At 42.3% G+C, this 16337-nt stretch overlaps 1 protein-coding gene across 4 annotated transcripts in view; it reads left to right on the plus strand.

Moving 5' to 3' along the window:
• Nucleotides 1-2366: 2366 nt before the first annotated feature.
• Nucleotides 2367-16337, plus strand: part of znf827 (zinc finger protein 827) — a 195781-nt gene continuing 181810 nt past the window's right edge. For 2 of the 4 annotated variants that reach the window (XR_004565337.1, XM_034188773.1), the window contains exon 1: nucleotides 2369-2728. Coding sequence is in view for 3 of the 4 variants with exons in the window: in XM_034188773.1 (XP_034044664.1) it covers nucleotides 2686-2728 (43 nt within the window). In the remaining variant the exon portion in view is untranslated. Of the gene's footprint in view, nucleotides 2729-16337 lie in introns of all 4 variants that reach the window. The other 2 variants (XM_034188774.1, XM_034188775.1) reach the window with 2 other exon arrangements.

Genomic DNA, 16337 nt, shown 5'->3' on the forward strand with positions numbered 1-16337 from the left:
GGAGCAACTGTGCCCTACGCCATGAAGCTTGTCTTCTCCAGACTGATGGTCAGTCCGAAATCCTTGCAGGCATGAGAGATGCGATTAACAAGCTGCTGCAGACCGTCTTGAGAGTGTGATGTCAAGGCTGCATCGTTGGCAAAGAGCATCTCACAGATGAGTACCTCCACAATCTTGGTCTTGGTGCGAAGTCGGGCAATGTTGAAGAGCTTTCTGTCGGCCCTGGTGTGAATGTACACTCCCTCACTGCAATCCTTCAAGACGTACTGGAGGAGCATGGACAAGAAGATTACGAAGAATGTTGGCGCAAGGACACAGCCCTGTTTCACTCCACTGCTAACTACGAAGGCTTCTGATGTTGTGCCATTGAAGCAAACTGTACTGTGCATTTTCTCATGGAATGAAGAGACCACTGCGAAGAGTTTGGGGGACAGCCGATCTTCTGCAGGAGCCTGAAGAGCCGCTTCGACTGACCAGATTGAAAGCCTTGGTCAGGTCAATGAAGGCCATGTAGAGTGGAATTTGCTGCTCTTGACACTTCTCCTGCAGCTGGCGTATTGAAAAGATCATGTCCACCGTAGACCTCCCAGGTCGAAAGCCGCACTGGGACTCTGGGCAAACACGCAAGGCCAAGGTCTGTAGATGTGCTAAGGCAACATGGACGAAGGCCTTCCCAACAGTGCTGTGATGATGCTCACATCTCATGTCCTGGGGACATGTGAGATGTAAGATTTGATTCACCTGACATTTGCCTGGTATTTTTCCAGGAGTTGGCAGAAAGTCCCAAATGTTCCCAAACAGTGGCAAGAGTGGCAAATAGTTGCTAATCATCACAAACATTGTCAATAACATATGAGGGGATACCAAAACGTTTTGAGCCTCAAAAAGAAAGAGCAAGATATTTGTATTTATAATGTTTTATTTTTCAACATAGTCCCCTTCCAACTCCATACACTCTGGTATCTGGTTTGCCAGTCATTGATACCCGATTGGTAGATCTCAACATCTTGGTCCCCTAACCAGCCCTCTGCTGCAGTAGTCAGCTCATCGTCATCCTCAAATCTCTGGCCCTGAAAGGTATTTTGTCAGCCTGGGTAAGAGGTGGAAGTCATTAGGGGCTAGGTCTGGAGAATTGGGTGAGTGAGGAAGAAGTTCATAGCGACACTCGCGCACAGTGTTCATGTCGACCCGGCTGGTGTGGACTGGTGCGTTGTCCTGGTGAAGCAGGATGCTTCGACTGACACTGGACAGTATGTCTCTTCCACACAGTGTTATGACTCAACCACTGAAGTGAGCAATATGATCCTACATGAAATAAGTAGCTAAGGCATTGATGTAGATCAGGTGTGATACATTGTAATATCCGACTGGGAAAAATGTGCGAGGCTCAAAATGTTTTGACATCCCCTCATATGCTAATAGTTGCTAATGTCCACCCATTGTTATTCACAAATATTTGCCCTCATAAATTGTCACTGAATGTCGCTAATGACAGAGGCGAACCCTGCGGGGTATCCAAAAATCGTTCATCATGTTTGTCATCATTCACTGCTCCATGAAATGCTAGCAAGAACATCTATCACGGGTGATGAATTATCTGACAGTGTCAGGCAGCTTTTGACTAGTCATGATCCTTATAATATATTCAATTTATTTAATTTATATAGTGCCAAATCACAACAAAGTTGCCTCAAGGCACTTCACACAAGTAAGGTCTAACCTTACCAACCCCAAGAGCAAGCACACAGGCAACATTGGTAAAGAAAAACTCTCTATGATGATTTGAGGAAGAAACCTCAAGCAGACCAGACATTTCTATACATCGTATAGATTTTAAACCTTTTAATTTATGTACTGCTATCTGTGACGTTTGAAATTTACATGTGATATATGTGTATGTTTATATCTTCTTTTGAAGGCAAAATAAAGAAATCAATTACAGCTGGATGCAGGCAGGCAGTCTGACCGATCATGCCTCCCCCCCATGCAAAATCCTCTCTACGCCCCTGTAAACCTCACAGTTGAAGCGTAAAATACGTGGAACCAGCTTTGGCAGAGGTGTGCACTCTCTTAGTGCTTTGTTGTTATCGTCATGTTTTATATATGTTTTTTAACAGAATTCTTATTTCATTGCTGTTTAGTAATGTGTCTCTATAAATACGTTCCGTTTAGATAAATTATAGTTGTTCTTTTCACAAACGTTAATTCTTGGGGGCACCTTGACCGCGCGCTGCTGCTGCTGCTGCTTCTACTGCTGCTTCTACTGCTGCTCCTGTCGGGCGCGAGCTCCTCCGCGCTGTGTGTGTATATGTTTGTGTGTGTGTGTGCGCGCGCGCAAGGCCCGCGTCTGAGGCGAGCGCGGGAGAGTGAGTGTGTGCGTGCGTGCGTGCGTGCGCCGCGCTGTGCTGTTGCTGCCCTTTGATCCCTGCATTAGTGTTAGTTAGGGGCTCGGAGACACACTTGCACCGAGAGAGCAGCCATAGTCAAGACAAGGCAACAACAACAGCGGCGGCGCCTCCTCCTCCGCCTGTGCTCCCGCTGCCCAACAATCCACTTTAAAGCGAGCAAAGCCAGGTGCACGACCGAGCCCCGGCCATCGCTGGCGCCTCCAGGCTCAATGGGGAAAAACCTTTTTTCTTCCTATCCCCAAACAAGAACGAGAATGTGATTAAAAACGGGGGGAAAATGCCAAGGAGGAAGCAGGAGCAACCCAAGCGCCTGCCTTCACGTAAGTCCCCCCGCTCCGTTTGCGCTATTTTAACCGCTCGAGCGCGTTTTGCGCAGTAGTTTAGGGTTAAAGAGGTGAAACAGACAAAAGCCTCGGCGTAGGTTATTTCTCCTTTTTTAGGTCCGAGCGAGGCAGCCATGTTGGCGGCGGTGGGTAACGTTAGCCAGGCGCCGAGACGTGGCTTTATTAAAAGAGTAGAGGATCGATAAAAGGTCCGGTTCCGCTAAAGGTTGCGGTCAGCCGTTTGCATATGTGTCGGAGTAACGGCTGGGGAGCGTTTTTGGCTCGTGTGTCCACCCTCAAGCTCGGCGGCTTTTCTGGTAGAAAAGGGGGAGGATCTGGGAGTGTGGCCGCAATAAAATGAAGGGTCAGCCGGATCAGACGAGCCGAAGTCTGGCTCCTCGAACCCCGCCGCTCCGCCGCGTTAGCAGTAGCTGCTACGTAGCTCGCTAAAACTGACAAACCCGTCTTTTTTTAAACTTTGCCGACGCCGAATTTGTTGGCGCATGTTTGGTGGTAGACTTTTGGAAAGTGTGGAGTAATTTTTGTCCGCGCTCTCTCTCTCTGTTGTATTTTTCGTTGCTCCCCCTCCCAGCGGCTGTATCAGAGCCATGGTCGGTCACCTGAAGTTCAGGGTTTTTCCCCTCTTTGCAGCCATTCATTGCAGACAAACTGCAATCATTAAAGCAACGTGACAACAATTCTTTAATTCGACGCTCAGATTCCGCCGTGCCGTTGCAGTCGTGTGTTATAAATCCAGCCGCAGTAAGTCAATTTGTGTTGGTTTACTTTTGTTCTTTTTTGACTCTCGTGCTCGTTTTGTGCCAGGCAAGGCAATGAGAAGCAGCAATGACGCTCTCCGGCCGCTAGAGGATTGCTTTTAGACGGTCGTGAGCAATGACAAACCATTATTAAAGGAATTATCACAGTGACAATTTATTTATTAATTAGTTTGTGGTCATTTTTGCTCTGCATACGTAAGTGAACAGCTCACTTAGTCATACTGGCATGCAAATGTATGAATAACTAGTGACTCATCTTTTAAAATCAAGGGTGTCTTAATAAATGTATTGTGGCACTGCTATTTATTTCTTAAATGTCAAATCATACCAACTGTTCAGCATAATCGGATGTGGTTTCAGGACTACTTTTTGTCAAGTATAGAGTAACAACATATGCATTCTTGAACATCACAGTTTGGACCATCCAAAGAGCCGACTTCGCACTTTTGTAAAGTGTACAGAAAGCACTGAAAACACTTTCATTCATTTTTTTAAAGTCTAAAACTCACTTCTTTTGTTTGCCCAGGATTTTTTCTTAAGATTTTTTTTTTCAAACTAGTTTGGGAAGTCCTGCAACTCACATTCAGTGGAGACTTATATGGAAAAAATACTGCATTGTCATCTGTGGCCACAAGATGACACTGTCTTCATGTATAGCAAGCTGCTCCTGTACACTGAATGAGGCATTGTGATTTACACTCCAGAGCAGAAGGTGGCGGTAACACACCATTAAGCTGTATGCCAACTGCTGTAAAGCAAGATCTGAATGAGAGAGATGTTATGTGGCTTAGAGAATGAGTAAATGTAAGAAATCATGTTCTCAAACTGAAAGACAATTACTCAGCACAACCTATGTTTGGATTGTTTGAGAGAATAGGAACAAAGGCAGGTCAGCAAGCCAAATCTAAGATAAGGCTATTTTGTAGTTAAGTTTTAAACATTTTTTACATATTTAGCTCACCTGTTCAGTGGTAAAAAGAAATAGTTTCCTCAAGTTTTACAATAACATTAGCTTCTGTTGGCACAGTGTTTGCCTTATAAATAAATGGGCTGTTTTCAAAATTTTAGTTACATGGCATGTTTACTTTACCTTTTGATTTTTTAAGAAGCCGTTTACTCGTGACAGGAAGCAGTTTGTGTTTTGTGCCTCATACAATAACAGTTAGCTGGAGAACTTCTGCTCACTGTTTCCTTTATAAAAAAAAAAAATTGCATGGATTAAAATAATTTTGCTTCTTGGTGCATGAAGCAGTAAGACCAGGTTTAAACAATGAATGCGAAGTAGTTACAATTTCACAAACATCTGAGAAATTGTAACCACTTTTGCCTTTGTTCCCTGATGTTGACAACTTTTATGTCAGTTGATTAATTGAATAAATATTTCAGTACTCGGCTTATATTTCATTTGTTCTTTTTTGTTTTTTAACACAACTTACACTTTGGGGTGTCATCTTTAAAATACAGCAACATTTGTCATTTCTAAGTTAGATTAAATTTTTTGTAGTTGTTAGGGATAAACCGATAAGTTGATTAACAGAAGTATAACCCTGTAATTTTTTGGGGGGGGGGGGGTCATTAATCAGTCAGCCATTAAGAATAAATAAATGTGTAGTGTACAGATGTCACTCTGTGCACACTTTGTCCTGTCAAATCTCAGAAGCAGAGTACGTTTTGATTAATACTTGGCTGGGAGACTATTCAAGAACACAGGAGCTTCACACGTGCTTCTCCGTGTACAACTGGAGTTGTCAGGAAGCGCATCTGGCATAAAACATTTGCCAAGGTATAGTGTGAATCGCTACTATAACCACTGGGGCAACACTGCAAATGGGGGCATCTGAAAGCAGAAAATTCTTATTTTTATTATTACTTTTATATTTTTAAATAAGTGAGCAACCCTTCACTATTTTGATAAATGTTTTTGATGGTTAGGAAAAATGTTAGACTTTACATAATTCATTTTAGTTTGTCATTTTTACCCGAGGCCATCAAGTATGGCCATTTGGTATTGCGAAGACTTTGTGTCCGTCTGTCTATTCAGCATAAATCTGGTCCTGTACTGCCAGTCTTCAAATTCACAGGGAACATTCTTGGCACACAGACCTTGGATAGTTCAAAGTTGGCTAACCTTGACCTATTTTAAGAGGTTAAAAAGTCACATTCTGTTTCAGTCTGTTCTGTTTTTTGTTTTGAGTGGTGGGGGTGACAGCCAGTCAGACTAGAGCAGCACTGTGTCGTCAGTGGCAGGTCTCATTAAGAATAGTTCATTTATGTGTTTACATAACATGTTTCTCATATATTGTATAAAAGCTCGAGAGAAATAAACACGTCTAAAAATGAAAACGCTGTTTTTGGAACCTAATGACACCTCTGAAGTGATTTACAAGACATTTAGCGGACATTAGCATGGTAATGTCGCAAGATGGTAGCTAGCTGCAAACGCTGTTTCATTTGTGTGTAAGTGTAATGTCTTTGTCATATATAATGTAAAAGCTAGCAAGAAATAATATGAAAGCTCATAAATGTAAGTATTGTTTATGATTGATTGATAGAGGAGCTTTGTTGAACATATACAAATTGTAAGACAGACAATGGGATCTTAATAATTAATGTAAATTACAATAATTGTGTGTTTGTGTGTGTGTGTGTGTGTATATATATACTCAACAAAAATATAAACGCAACACTTTTGGTTTTGCTCCCATTTTGTATGAGATGAACTCAAAGATCTAAAACTTTTTCCACATACACAATATCACCATTTCCCTCAAATATTGTTCACAAACCAGTCGAAATCTGTGATAGTGAGCACTTCTCCTTTGCTGAGATAATCCATCCCACCTCACAGGTGTGCCATACGAAGATGCTGATTAGACACCATGATTAGTGCACATGTGTGCCTTAGACTGCCCACAATAAAAGGCCACTCTGAAAGGTGCAGTTTTGTTTTATTGGGGGGGGATACCAGTCAGTATCTGGTGTGACCACCATATGCCTCATGCAGTGCAACACATCTCCTTCGCATCATCCGTGAAGAGAACACCTCTCCAACGTGCCAAACACCAGCGAATGTGAGCATTTGCCCACTCAAGTCGGTTACGACGACGAACTGGAGTCAGGTCGAGACCCCGATGAGGACCACGAGCATGCAGATGAGCTTCCCTGAGACGGTTTCTGACAGTTTGTGCAGAAATTCTTTGGTTATGCAAACCGATTGTTTCAGCAGCTGTCCGAGTGGCTGGTGTCAGACGATCTTGGAGGTGAACATGCTGGATGTGGAGGTCCTGGGCTGGTGTGGTTACACGTGGTCTGCGGTTGTGAGGCTGGTTGGATGTACTGCCAAATTCTCTGAAACGCCTTTGGAGATGGCTCATGGTAGAGAAATGAACATTCAATACACGAGCAACAGCTCTGGTTGACATTCCTGCTGTCAGCATGCCAATTGCACACTCCCTCAAATCTTGCGACATCTGTGGCATTGTGCTGTGTGATAAAACTGCAGCTTTCAGAGTGGCCTTTTATTGTGGGCAGTCTAAGGCACACCTGTGCACTAATCATGGTGTCTAATCAGCATCTTGGTATGGCACACCTGTGACGTGGGAAGGATTATCTTAGCAAAGGAGAAGTGCTCACTATCTCAGATTTAGACTGGTTTGTGAACAATATTTGAGGGAAATGGTGATATTGTGTATGTGGAAAAAGTTTTAGATCTTTGAGTTCATCTCATACAAAATGGGAGCAAAACCAAAAGTGTTGCGTTTATATTTTTGTTGAGTGTATATATATATGTATATTTAATTGCACAGAGATGCAATTACACAACTACAAATTGTATAGAAGACAGTGCTCATTTGACCAAGGGGAATTTTTAGCATTGCATTATATTTTATCCCAGAATCATGGCAATTTGTGGCGGCATTATGAAAAGTACATTAATCTATGGGCTTGTGACTGGGGCACAAAAATGGAGCACTTTTTGTGACGGGGGCACGAAATGTGGGGTGGCAGGGGGCTGTCTGGGGGATTATGGTTAGAGTTAGGAGAAGGGGAGGATTCTAAGTAGGGGAAAAAAAATTCACGAAATTGGGGAGTTTTTCGTGAGGGGGGCACAAAAAAATGTGAGACTGGGCTGTATATTTGCACTTGATTTGTTACTTATAAGTAATGTTAATCAGATGCAAGTAACGATCATTTTAGCTTCAGTTATATTTACAATTAATCATTTAGTGTATAAAATGTTTGAAGATGAAAGAGAAGTCAACCACTTTTTGACCATTTGTTTTTACTTTTTGTCTGACCCAATTCCCAAAGAAAGTAAATGTAATCAATTTACTCAAGCAGACAAGGATCATCGGCGTTTACGATGTTTATGTTTACGTATATGTAAGAATTAGGAACCAGTAAAGGTGTGCCGCATGACGTTGTTCCCGTCATAAATGACTTGAGCGATCAGTCATTTGTCAAATCTCACGTCAACCCATGTTATGCATGGATTTTTACCCAAGGCCAAAATATGGCCATCGGGAATTGAAAAGACTTTGCGTCCGTCCGACCGTCTGTCTGTGGTTGGCATAGGTCCAGTCCTTTTACTGCCAGGGCCTTCAAATTCACAGGGAACTAGGGATGGGTATCCGGAACCGTTTTTTTTTTCGGGTAACGTTAAGAAATGATACGATCCACCGACATCGATAGCCTTTTTGCGTAACAATTCCTCTATCAGTCCTTCAGAGTGGCTGTTTGTTTTGAGGGTGTTTGTTGGGAAAATGATCATTTATTTCCGTTGATTACAGACCCTCCAGCTCCGTTCTGTTGCTCCGTTGCTGAGTCGAGTCCGGTCAGAATCTATAACTTCAAAGCGAATCGCCATTTAAATCAAATGACACCTCTTTCCAAACGTTGTAATACAAATAATAAACTGCAATTGATCAATTTTTTTTTTTTTTTTCTCTCCCAAAGTGAGACGTCTTGCGCTGATATGCAGCAGCCCAAGACTGTATGGCTACAGACCTGCAGACTCCGGCAGCCAGCTGAGCTCAGCTCAGATGTATGGAGAGACAATCATGCCGTTAATGTCTGAAAGGAAATGCTTTCGACAAAAACTACAGATTTTATTTATTTCTATTTATGTCCAGAGATCAAGGATCCAGTGACCAATTTCATATTTATTTACTTTAAGACTCAGTAAAATGTTGTTGACATAGAAAACCTGTAAAGACTACTTGTACTACACAGAAAATTCACAGGAGGTATTGATAAGGAATAGGATCGATAAGCGAATCAATAATTGTATCGATTAAATCTTATCAATAGCCATCCCTACAAGGAACATTCTTGGGACACAGACCTTGGACAAGTTCATAGATGGCTAACCTTGACCTATTCTAAGAGGTCAAAGGGTCATATTTTGTTTTTCTGTTTCCTGTTTTTATGCTCATACTGCCATGGTTATTTTAGTATTGCGTTATATATATTTTTTGTTGTTACCATTGTCTTCAGTGTGATTAAATAGGCCAGAAACTACAGCGAGTTATCTCAGAAAGACTGACCTCTCAGTGTTGTTGTTGTTGTCACTGTCCATTTGGCTGCTCCCATTTTTGTTCGGGGTCGCCACAGTGGATAGAGCTGCATTCGTATTTGGCACAAGTTTTACGCCGGATGCCCTTCCTGACGCAACTCCAGTGTCACCTGGAGAAACGCACACAGCCGCTGGTGTTCCAAAGAGGTCTCCTATCCAAGTACTAACCAGATGCCGCACTGCTTAGCTTCTGAGATCTGACGGGATCAGGCTAACCCAGAGCAGACCGGTTGCATAAAAGACTGACCTCAGTGTCATTTAGTTATTTATTTATTTAGTTATCATATGCGGTAGGTTATTGAAAAGCCGCGCGCGGGTGTGCGTGCGCAGGAAGAAACTATTCCTGTGTCTCGTTTTGACATATAGAGCCCTGTAACATCGACCAAAGGGGAGGAGTTCAAACAGTGTTTCCAAGGTGTGAGGGGTCTGCAGAGATGTTACCGGCTCACTTCCTGGTCCTGGACCAGTATAAGTCCTGGATGGAGCACAGGCTGGCTCCAATTATTTATTTTTTTGCAGACCTGACAGTTCGTTGAAGGCTGTGCTTGTCATGTTTGGAGGCAGAGGAAAACCAGAAATGGAGATACACAGGACAGACTGGATGATGGTTGTGTCGAAGATGATGAGCAGTTCTTGGGGCAGGTTGAACTTCCTGAGCTGTCTGAGGAAGTAAATCCTCTGCTGTGCCTTTTTTTTTTTTTCTGGTGGAGTCTTATGTGGGAGGTCCACTACAGAGCTTGGGAGATGGTGGATCCCAGGGTTTGCACCTATGTCATTCTGATGCAAAATCAACAAGGTTGAACCCGTTTCATTTCAAAAGACCTGCTCCCATACTGAATTGTGGAGATTGAATACCTTTAGTCATAGATTTGCTTTGTTCACATTGCTTTTTTGAAATATAAAACTACATAATCTTAGACATTCTTTGGGCATAATTTGCCACCCCACCTTTTTAAGCACGCTGTTTGCAGCACACTTGAGTAGCTCCTAAAGTTAGCAGCTATATGTGCTGAATTTGGCACTCATGCAAGGTGGCTTTGCCACGTCAAGGTGCTGGGCCTTAGGAGTCACATTTTTAATTCCTATTGTGGCCCAGGACTAGGGGCCAAAAAATTCTAATGCAAACCCTGATATAAATAAACACAGTGGTCTAAACAATGAGCTGTATGCTCACACCTTTGTAAATGTCAATTTTTTTTATTTATTTTTATTTTTGCTTTCTTTCTCAAGTGACCAACCAGAAGGGTGCTCACAAAGCTTTTGTTTGTGTAATATGAAGATGTGAAATCCAAAACTTCTAACATGTGATAAATGTTTAGATGACAGTTTCTGTTTAGTGAGGCATGAACCAGAGCTGTATTTTACAAACTATTAACAGCAAACTCCCCCAAAGGATTCCCCAAGTGATCATATGCTGACTGTTTCAAAGCAATATTCTGCACAGTGGCAGAGGAGTGAGGAACCAAGACACAGTAAGAGCAGTGACGAAAGTTCTCTGGAAATTACTGGAAAACCAGGTTTTTACTTACGTGGTGAATGTTTCCGGGTTATTTTTGGCAACATATGCCAGAATCCATTCATTCAGTTCATTTCAGTTTCACGCCCAAACAGTTGGTGGCGGTAATGCACCATGTTGGTTTGCAAGCCGTCAATAATTTCCAAAGAAGAAGGGTTATTTTGTTTTGGTTTTGAAAGTTGCTTAAATCATGGTTTACTTTGTTGTGGACATTAAAAGATATGCGCTGTGTTTTTCCTCCAGTTCAGACATGAGTTTACCTCTGTCTGCGAGTCAAACCACAAGATTAATTAGTTTGAGCAACGGACAAAAAAAAATGTCTGAGGTGAGTGAGTGAAAATAATACGTGACATTCGTGCTCTGCTGAAGTTTATTAGCCACATTAGCTTTTTAGCTGCAGCTGATGTTGAATTAGGCACTGTCGAGCTGAGTGTTCAAGCTATTTTTATTTTTTACCAAATAAAGCTACAGTTTAATTATTACTGCTGTAACTACAATAAAACCCTCAAGTTTAAATATTTTTTTTTTCATTTAAAAAATTTTAACTATCAAGTAATCAAAGAAAATAGCACAGTGCTGTTTCATATTTTTTTTTATATTTTAAGAAATATATTTCTAGTCCCACATCAGAAATTTAAAGATTTGCTGAATGAATGAATGAATCTACCATTACTACTACATGTAAACATTACTTTCATGCTATTTCATTGGTCTAAAAATAAAGTTTCTAATCTAAGAAAAGTTTTTTTAACTTCAAAATGTACAGTAATCAGAAATGAATCTTGAAATAAAAACACATTTGTAAGGATTTTAAGGTGGCCAAGAATTTGAAAACAGATTATCGATAGTTCTAAAGCTCCTGTCAAAACTAGGAAAACTGAGTGAGTGAAGATTGAGCAAGTTTGTGCCATAAATACTCCTGTTATTCCATTTGAATTTATGCTGAGAATCATTATTATTTTTGAGTTCTTTTAGTTGTCAGTTCTTTTACGGTGTAGTTTGCTGAACCACAATGTATGATGTTATTATTATTATTAAAGGTCAGTAGCACAATACAAGCTGTGTGAAAAGACAAGAAAAGAAAATTGACCTGACCCCCCCCCCCCCCCAAAAAAATAAATAAATCAATAAATTGGAGCTTTTATTGGAGGGTAAACAGACCAGAAAATGCACCAGAATGTGTCTGACATCTCAAATTTTTGTTATTATTACTGGTTTAAGAATGTTTAATTTTCCACTGTTGCACTTTGTGTGAAATCATTGTCATATCTTATATCATATTGATATGACAATATTGCAGTATGGTAATTTTGCCATATTGAAGGCCTTTTAATTTGCAAAATGGTGCCAAATTCAGTGAGGTTTGAGATTTGAAGTCCTCAGCCAGGTTGAGGACGGAGCCATGTGGTTTAGAACAGTAGACCATGTGGATTCTGTTTGAATATACAGAGCAGTGCTGGTGAGTGATATCCTTTTCATTAAACTTCTTTGCAATTGGGTTGCACCAAAAATACCCTTCACCCACGTATCTGAAATCACGTACCCATGTGTTGGCGCTGATCTGAGGCGTTAGTGTGCCTTGTGAGTACATTTAAAATGAAAGCTTTTTTCTGATTTTAGGAATTGTTTACCTCTTCAGTCAGCAAACTGTCAGAGAAAAGTATGAATTTGTCAGAGGCTTTTTGCTCTTTGTTTTGGATCTTCCCATTGCAGAATGAAAGTGTCACCTCATGCCATTTGTTGTCCGTGTGTTTTCATTATTCAGCCAGCAACAGTCTGTTGGTGTGCCAGCCAAAAAGCACAGTATTGAGCTTCAAACCTCGTCATCTGTGGTGAAAAAGGGCAAACTAATACAGTGGCTTTAATGCTAGAGGTGCTTTATCTTAGTACAGACCCAGATATATGAGTTTTGTAGCCTGGTGCGAACTGTTGTCTGTGCCACAGCTTGTGAAAAGAATGTGTGTGTGTGTGTGTGTGTGCGCGCGTTTGTGCATATGAGAAGATGAACACAATGTACGTGTGTGTGGGTACGTAAGCTGGCTATGGAGGTCACAGTACAGTATGGTGCCTTCATTCTGACAAGTAAACATGACCTTTGGTGCCACAGTGAAAACTGCCATTCTTTATGACCTCGGTGTTATTGTTTGTGTAAATTTGTTGCCTTATTACTCACTCTTAAAAGTCTAGCTTTGTTAAAGTGCTCACAGATGAGTATTTTGTGTTACACGTGAATTGAAAAAAGTGATTTGTGGTGTTTGTCTGCGACTTGGTATTGATTTTGGTATTGCCCTGTCATATCAAATGATTGTCAGTTTTCAAAAATGTTTAATGTGCATAACTATGATTAAAAACAGACTGTCATGAAGATGATTACTGGAAGCATAGTTTGTCCAAAGCATGTATTCCGCCCCCTCCTCTGCTCTTTATTCACATTTTGAAATGGAAGGACTGAACATTTCTGCTCCACCTCATCTGCCAATGGCTGAATGTCTGGGTGGCTCTTTACCTTATTGTAATGGCGGGTCACTGGCTGCCTTCCACTTGCTATGATTATAATGACCTTGGTGGGGCTGGGGCTTGAAAACATTGGATTAAAGGGGAAAGGAAATGCGAGGTAGTTTCCATTTTGCTCATGGCATAAAACTTGTGGGGAATATCTGCCAAGAATCCCCCACCTCATGACTCAAGTTGATGAGGCTCGTGTTTTTGCGATGTCAACCGAATTGAGCTCAAACGAGTAATGATACACTTGCTCTAGAAATTAATTAAAGAGTAGACGTAAGGTGGGTGATTCCTCCCTTCCGTGGTCACAAAGAGGAGCGAAACATGCTTTCAGGAAACATTTATATTCATTGGTTTACCACCTGGATTTAGGAAATCTACCTGTCAGTTTGATCTGTGTCAATCTGTGTATTTAGATCTGTGTAAGATCTGTGTATTTAAAGCAGAATGTGAAATTGTTATGAAAGCATGCATCATGCCTCTGTGCTGAAGCAGCTGCAGTGACTGTTTGGTCCACCAGCTCCACACGTTTAAAGCCAGTCGGACACAATGCACGCACGCTTAGTTGATGACTGGTTTAATTTAACCAGTACAGATCAATCAAAAATGATACTTTGATCTGGCCATGTTTCCAAAAAAAGCCTCATGGTTCTCACTGTTGATGCAACTCAATGACATCATCAGCAAGTGCTATCAAACTTGGTTGGTATCATCAAACACCTACCGCTGAGCAAATTTATATATTCTCTACTCTTTATACCACCTACCCTGATTTCAGGGATTCCATCAAAACGAATGCTTTAATGCCATAGTTCTCAAACTGTGGTACCTCCAGTGGTACGCGGGCTCCCTCTGGTGGTATGCCGAGTCATCCGAACAAACTCATTTTTTGAGGTGTAATTAAGTCAGCTGCTTTATTTCAATTAAGGTTAAAGCTAACTCAACAACTCTTCATTGAATCAGTACAAACAAATGGAGCAGACTCTTAATAATGAAGGCTTTAGCGGCTTTCCAGCTTCGACCCTTAAACAAAACCAATTTGACACCGCTTTCTGCTGAAAGTGAAGGAAATGAAGCAGTGCTTCATAAGACTAATGCGTTCACACTGGGCGCGATCAGACGCTACAAATTCGCGGGGGTCCCGTGGCGATGGACGCGCCTCCTTCGCCCAGTGTGTCGCTCTGCTTGGGTGGACTTTCGCTGTGAAAATTCGCCCCGGTGCGTCATCAAATAGGAGGAGTTTCCATTCCGCTCGGCGTCAAATCATCATAACGGACCTTTCACACGGAGCGAGTTGTTGTGAAAAGCTCCCAATACAGGGAGTATCATTATTTGCTGCAGGAGCTGCGTCTGGATGACGGCCGCTTTCAGCGGTCCTTCTGCCTCTGCGGTACCCAGTTTGAGGACCAACTGTCCCGTTCACGCGCGCACATGTAAACAATAAAAAAAAAGAGAGAAACTCCGCTGCTTGCTGCCGCTCACTCTTCCCCCAAAAAACTGTCATAATTATGTTTAGAAACCAGTCACCATTTGTTTTATTATATATCTGTGTAGTCAATTAATAAAATATTCTCCACACAGACGATTCGCTCGCGCGCGCACGTAAAGAAAAAAAAAGGAAGAAACTCCGCGGCTTGCTGTGAGGCTGCTCCTCGCTCTTTCCCAAAAAAACTGTCATAATTGTCTTTAGAAACCAGTCACCATTTGCTTTATTATACATCTGTGTAGTTAATAAGTAAAATAATCTCCATGGACGATTCCCTCGCGGGCGCACGTAAAATAAAAAGAAAAAGAAACTCCACTCCCCCTGCTGTGGTGCTGCTGCTCGCTCCAAAAACTCTCATAATTGTGAAATAAAGGACAAAAGAGACATAAGTCCTGCTCACAGGCTGCTACCAGAGACAGGACATGTTCACATCTTCAGTCAAACTCCAGACATCTCCACGTCACTACATATCCAGTCCCTGATTGGTCATCGCGGCGCGAACAGACGAAAAAGTTCAGATTTTTCAACTTGGGGAGGAGGGCAACACGACATGACGTGACGCAATATTGCGCTACAAACGCGCAAAACGCTCAATCGCTTCACTTGCGTCACTTCACTCGCGTCCATCGTGTCGCACGGTTTGGCGCCAAAACGCGTCATTACATAGGAATTACTTGGCAACCTGTGGCTGCAGTCGCGCGTGTTGCGCCCGGTGTGAATGCAGCGTTAGAATTGGCTCTGCAGGTGAAGCGATGCTTCGTAAGCATCTGGCTCAGCCCATAGTTATAGAAATATGAGGTCTGTTAGAAAACTATCCGACTTTTTTGCAAAAACTATATGGATTTGAATCGTGCGCTTGCATCAGCCAAGCTTGAACCTTCGTGCGCATGCGTGAGTTTTTTTCACGCCTGTCGGTTGCGTCATTTGCCTGTGAGCACGCTTTGAGTGAGCAGTGGTCCACCCCCCTCGTCGGATTTTTGTGAGGAAAATGTCTGAACGATTTAGAGCTTTGCTGCATCAGATTTTTCCAGAAACTGCGAGAGACAGCCAGGTGGAAACCATTCGGAAGATTCAGATGGCTTTCAGGGATGATTCTATGGGGATCACACAGATTAAGGAGTGTTACAACCGGTTTAAAGACGGCGCACAATGGCGGAGGGTGCGCCGCGCTCCGAGCGGCGATCGACAGGCTGAAACGACCAGATCATTTCCAAACTGAACGCTGTGTTGATCCGGGACGTCGTCTGACTACTACAGAAATGGCAGAAGAGGTGGACATACCACTTTTTCGGCACATTCCACTGTTACAGGAGTTTTTGTCATGGAAAGAGGAGCGGAGGAATTCGCCACGGAGCCGCTAATGGCACGGGACAAAAGCACCTCCGTGTTGGTCTCATAGAACATGTTATAACATGCCCAGCTCTTGCACCATTCAGAAGATTCAGACGGCTTTCAGTGGCTTTTCAGTCGTGTGACTATCTGAGAAATTGTGGACGAGCTGGACATGCCACAACATGTCCTGTGAGGCTTCATCACGGCGTTGCATTTGTCCTGTGCCATTAGCGGCTCTGTCCTGACGCACAAATTCCTCTGCACGTCTTTTTATGACAAAAACTCCCGTAACAGTGGAATGTGCCGAAAAAGTGGTATGTCCACCTCTTCTGCCATTTCTGTAGTAGTCAGACGACGTCCCGGATCAACACAGCGTTCAGTTTGGAAATGATCTGGTCATTTCAGCCTGTCTATCG

This window comes from Thalassophryne amazonica, chromosome 15 (genome assembly GCF_902500255.1).
Source record: "Thalassophryne amazonica chromosome 15, fThaAma1.1, whole genome shotgun sequence".
Taxonomy (NCBI): domain Eukaryota; kingdom Metazoa; phylum Chordata; class Actinopteri; order Batrachoidiformes; family Batrachoididae; genus Thalassophryne; species Thalassophryne amazonica.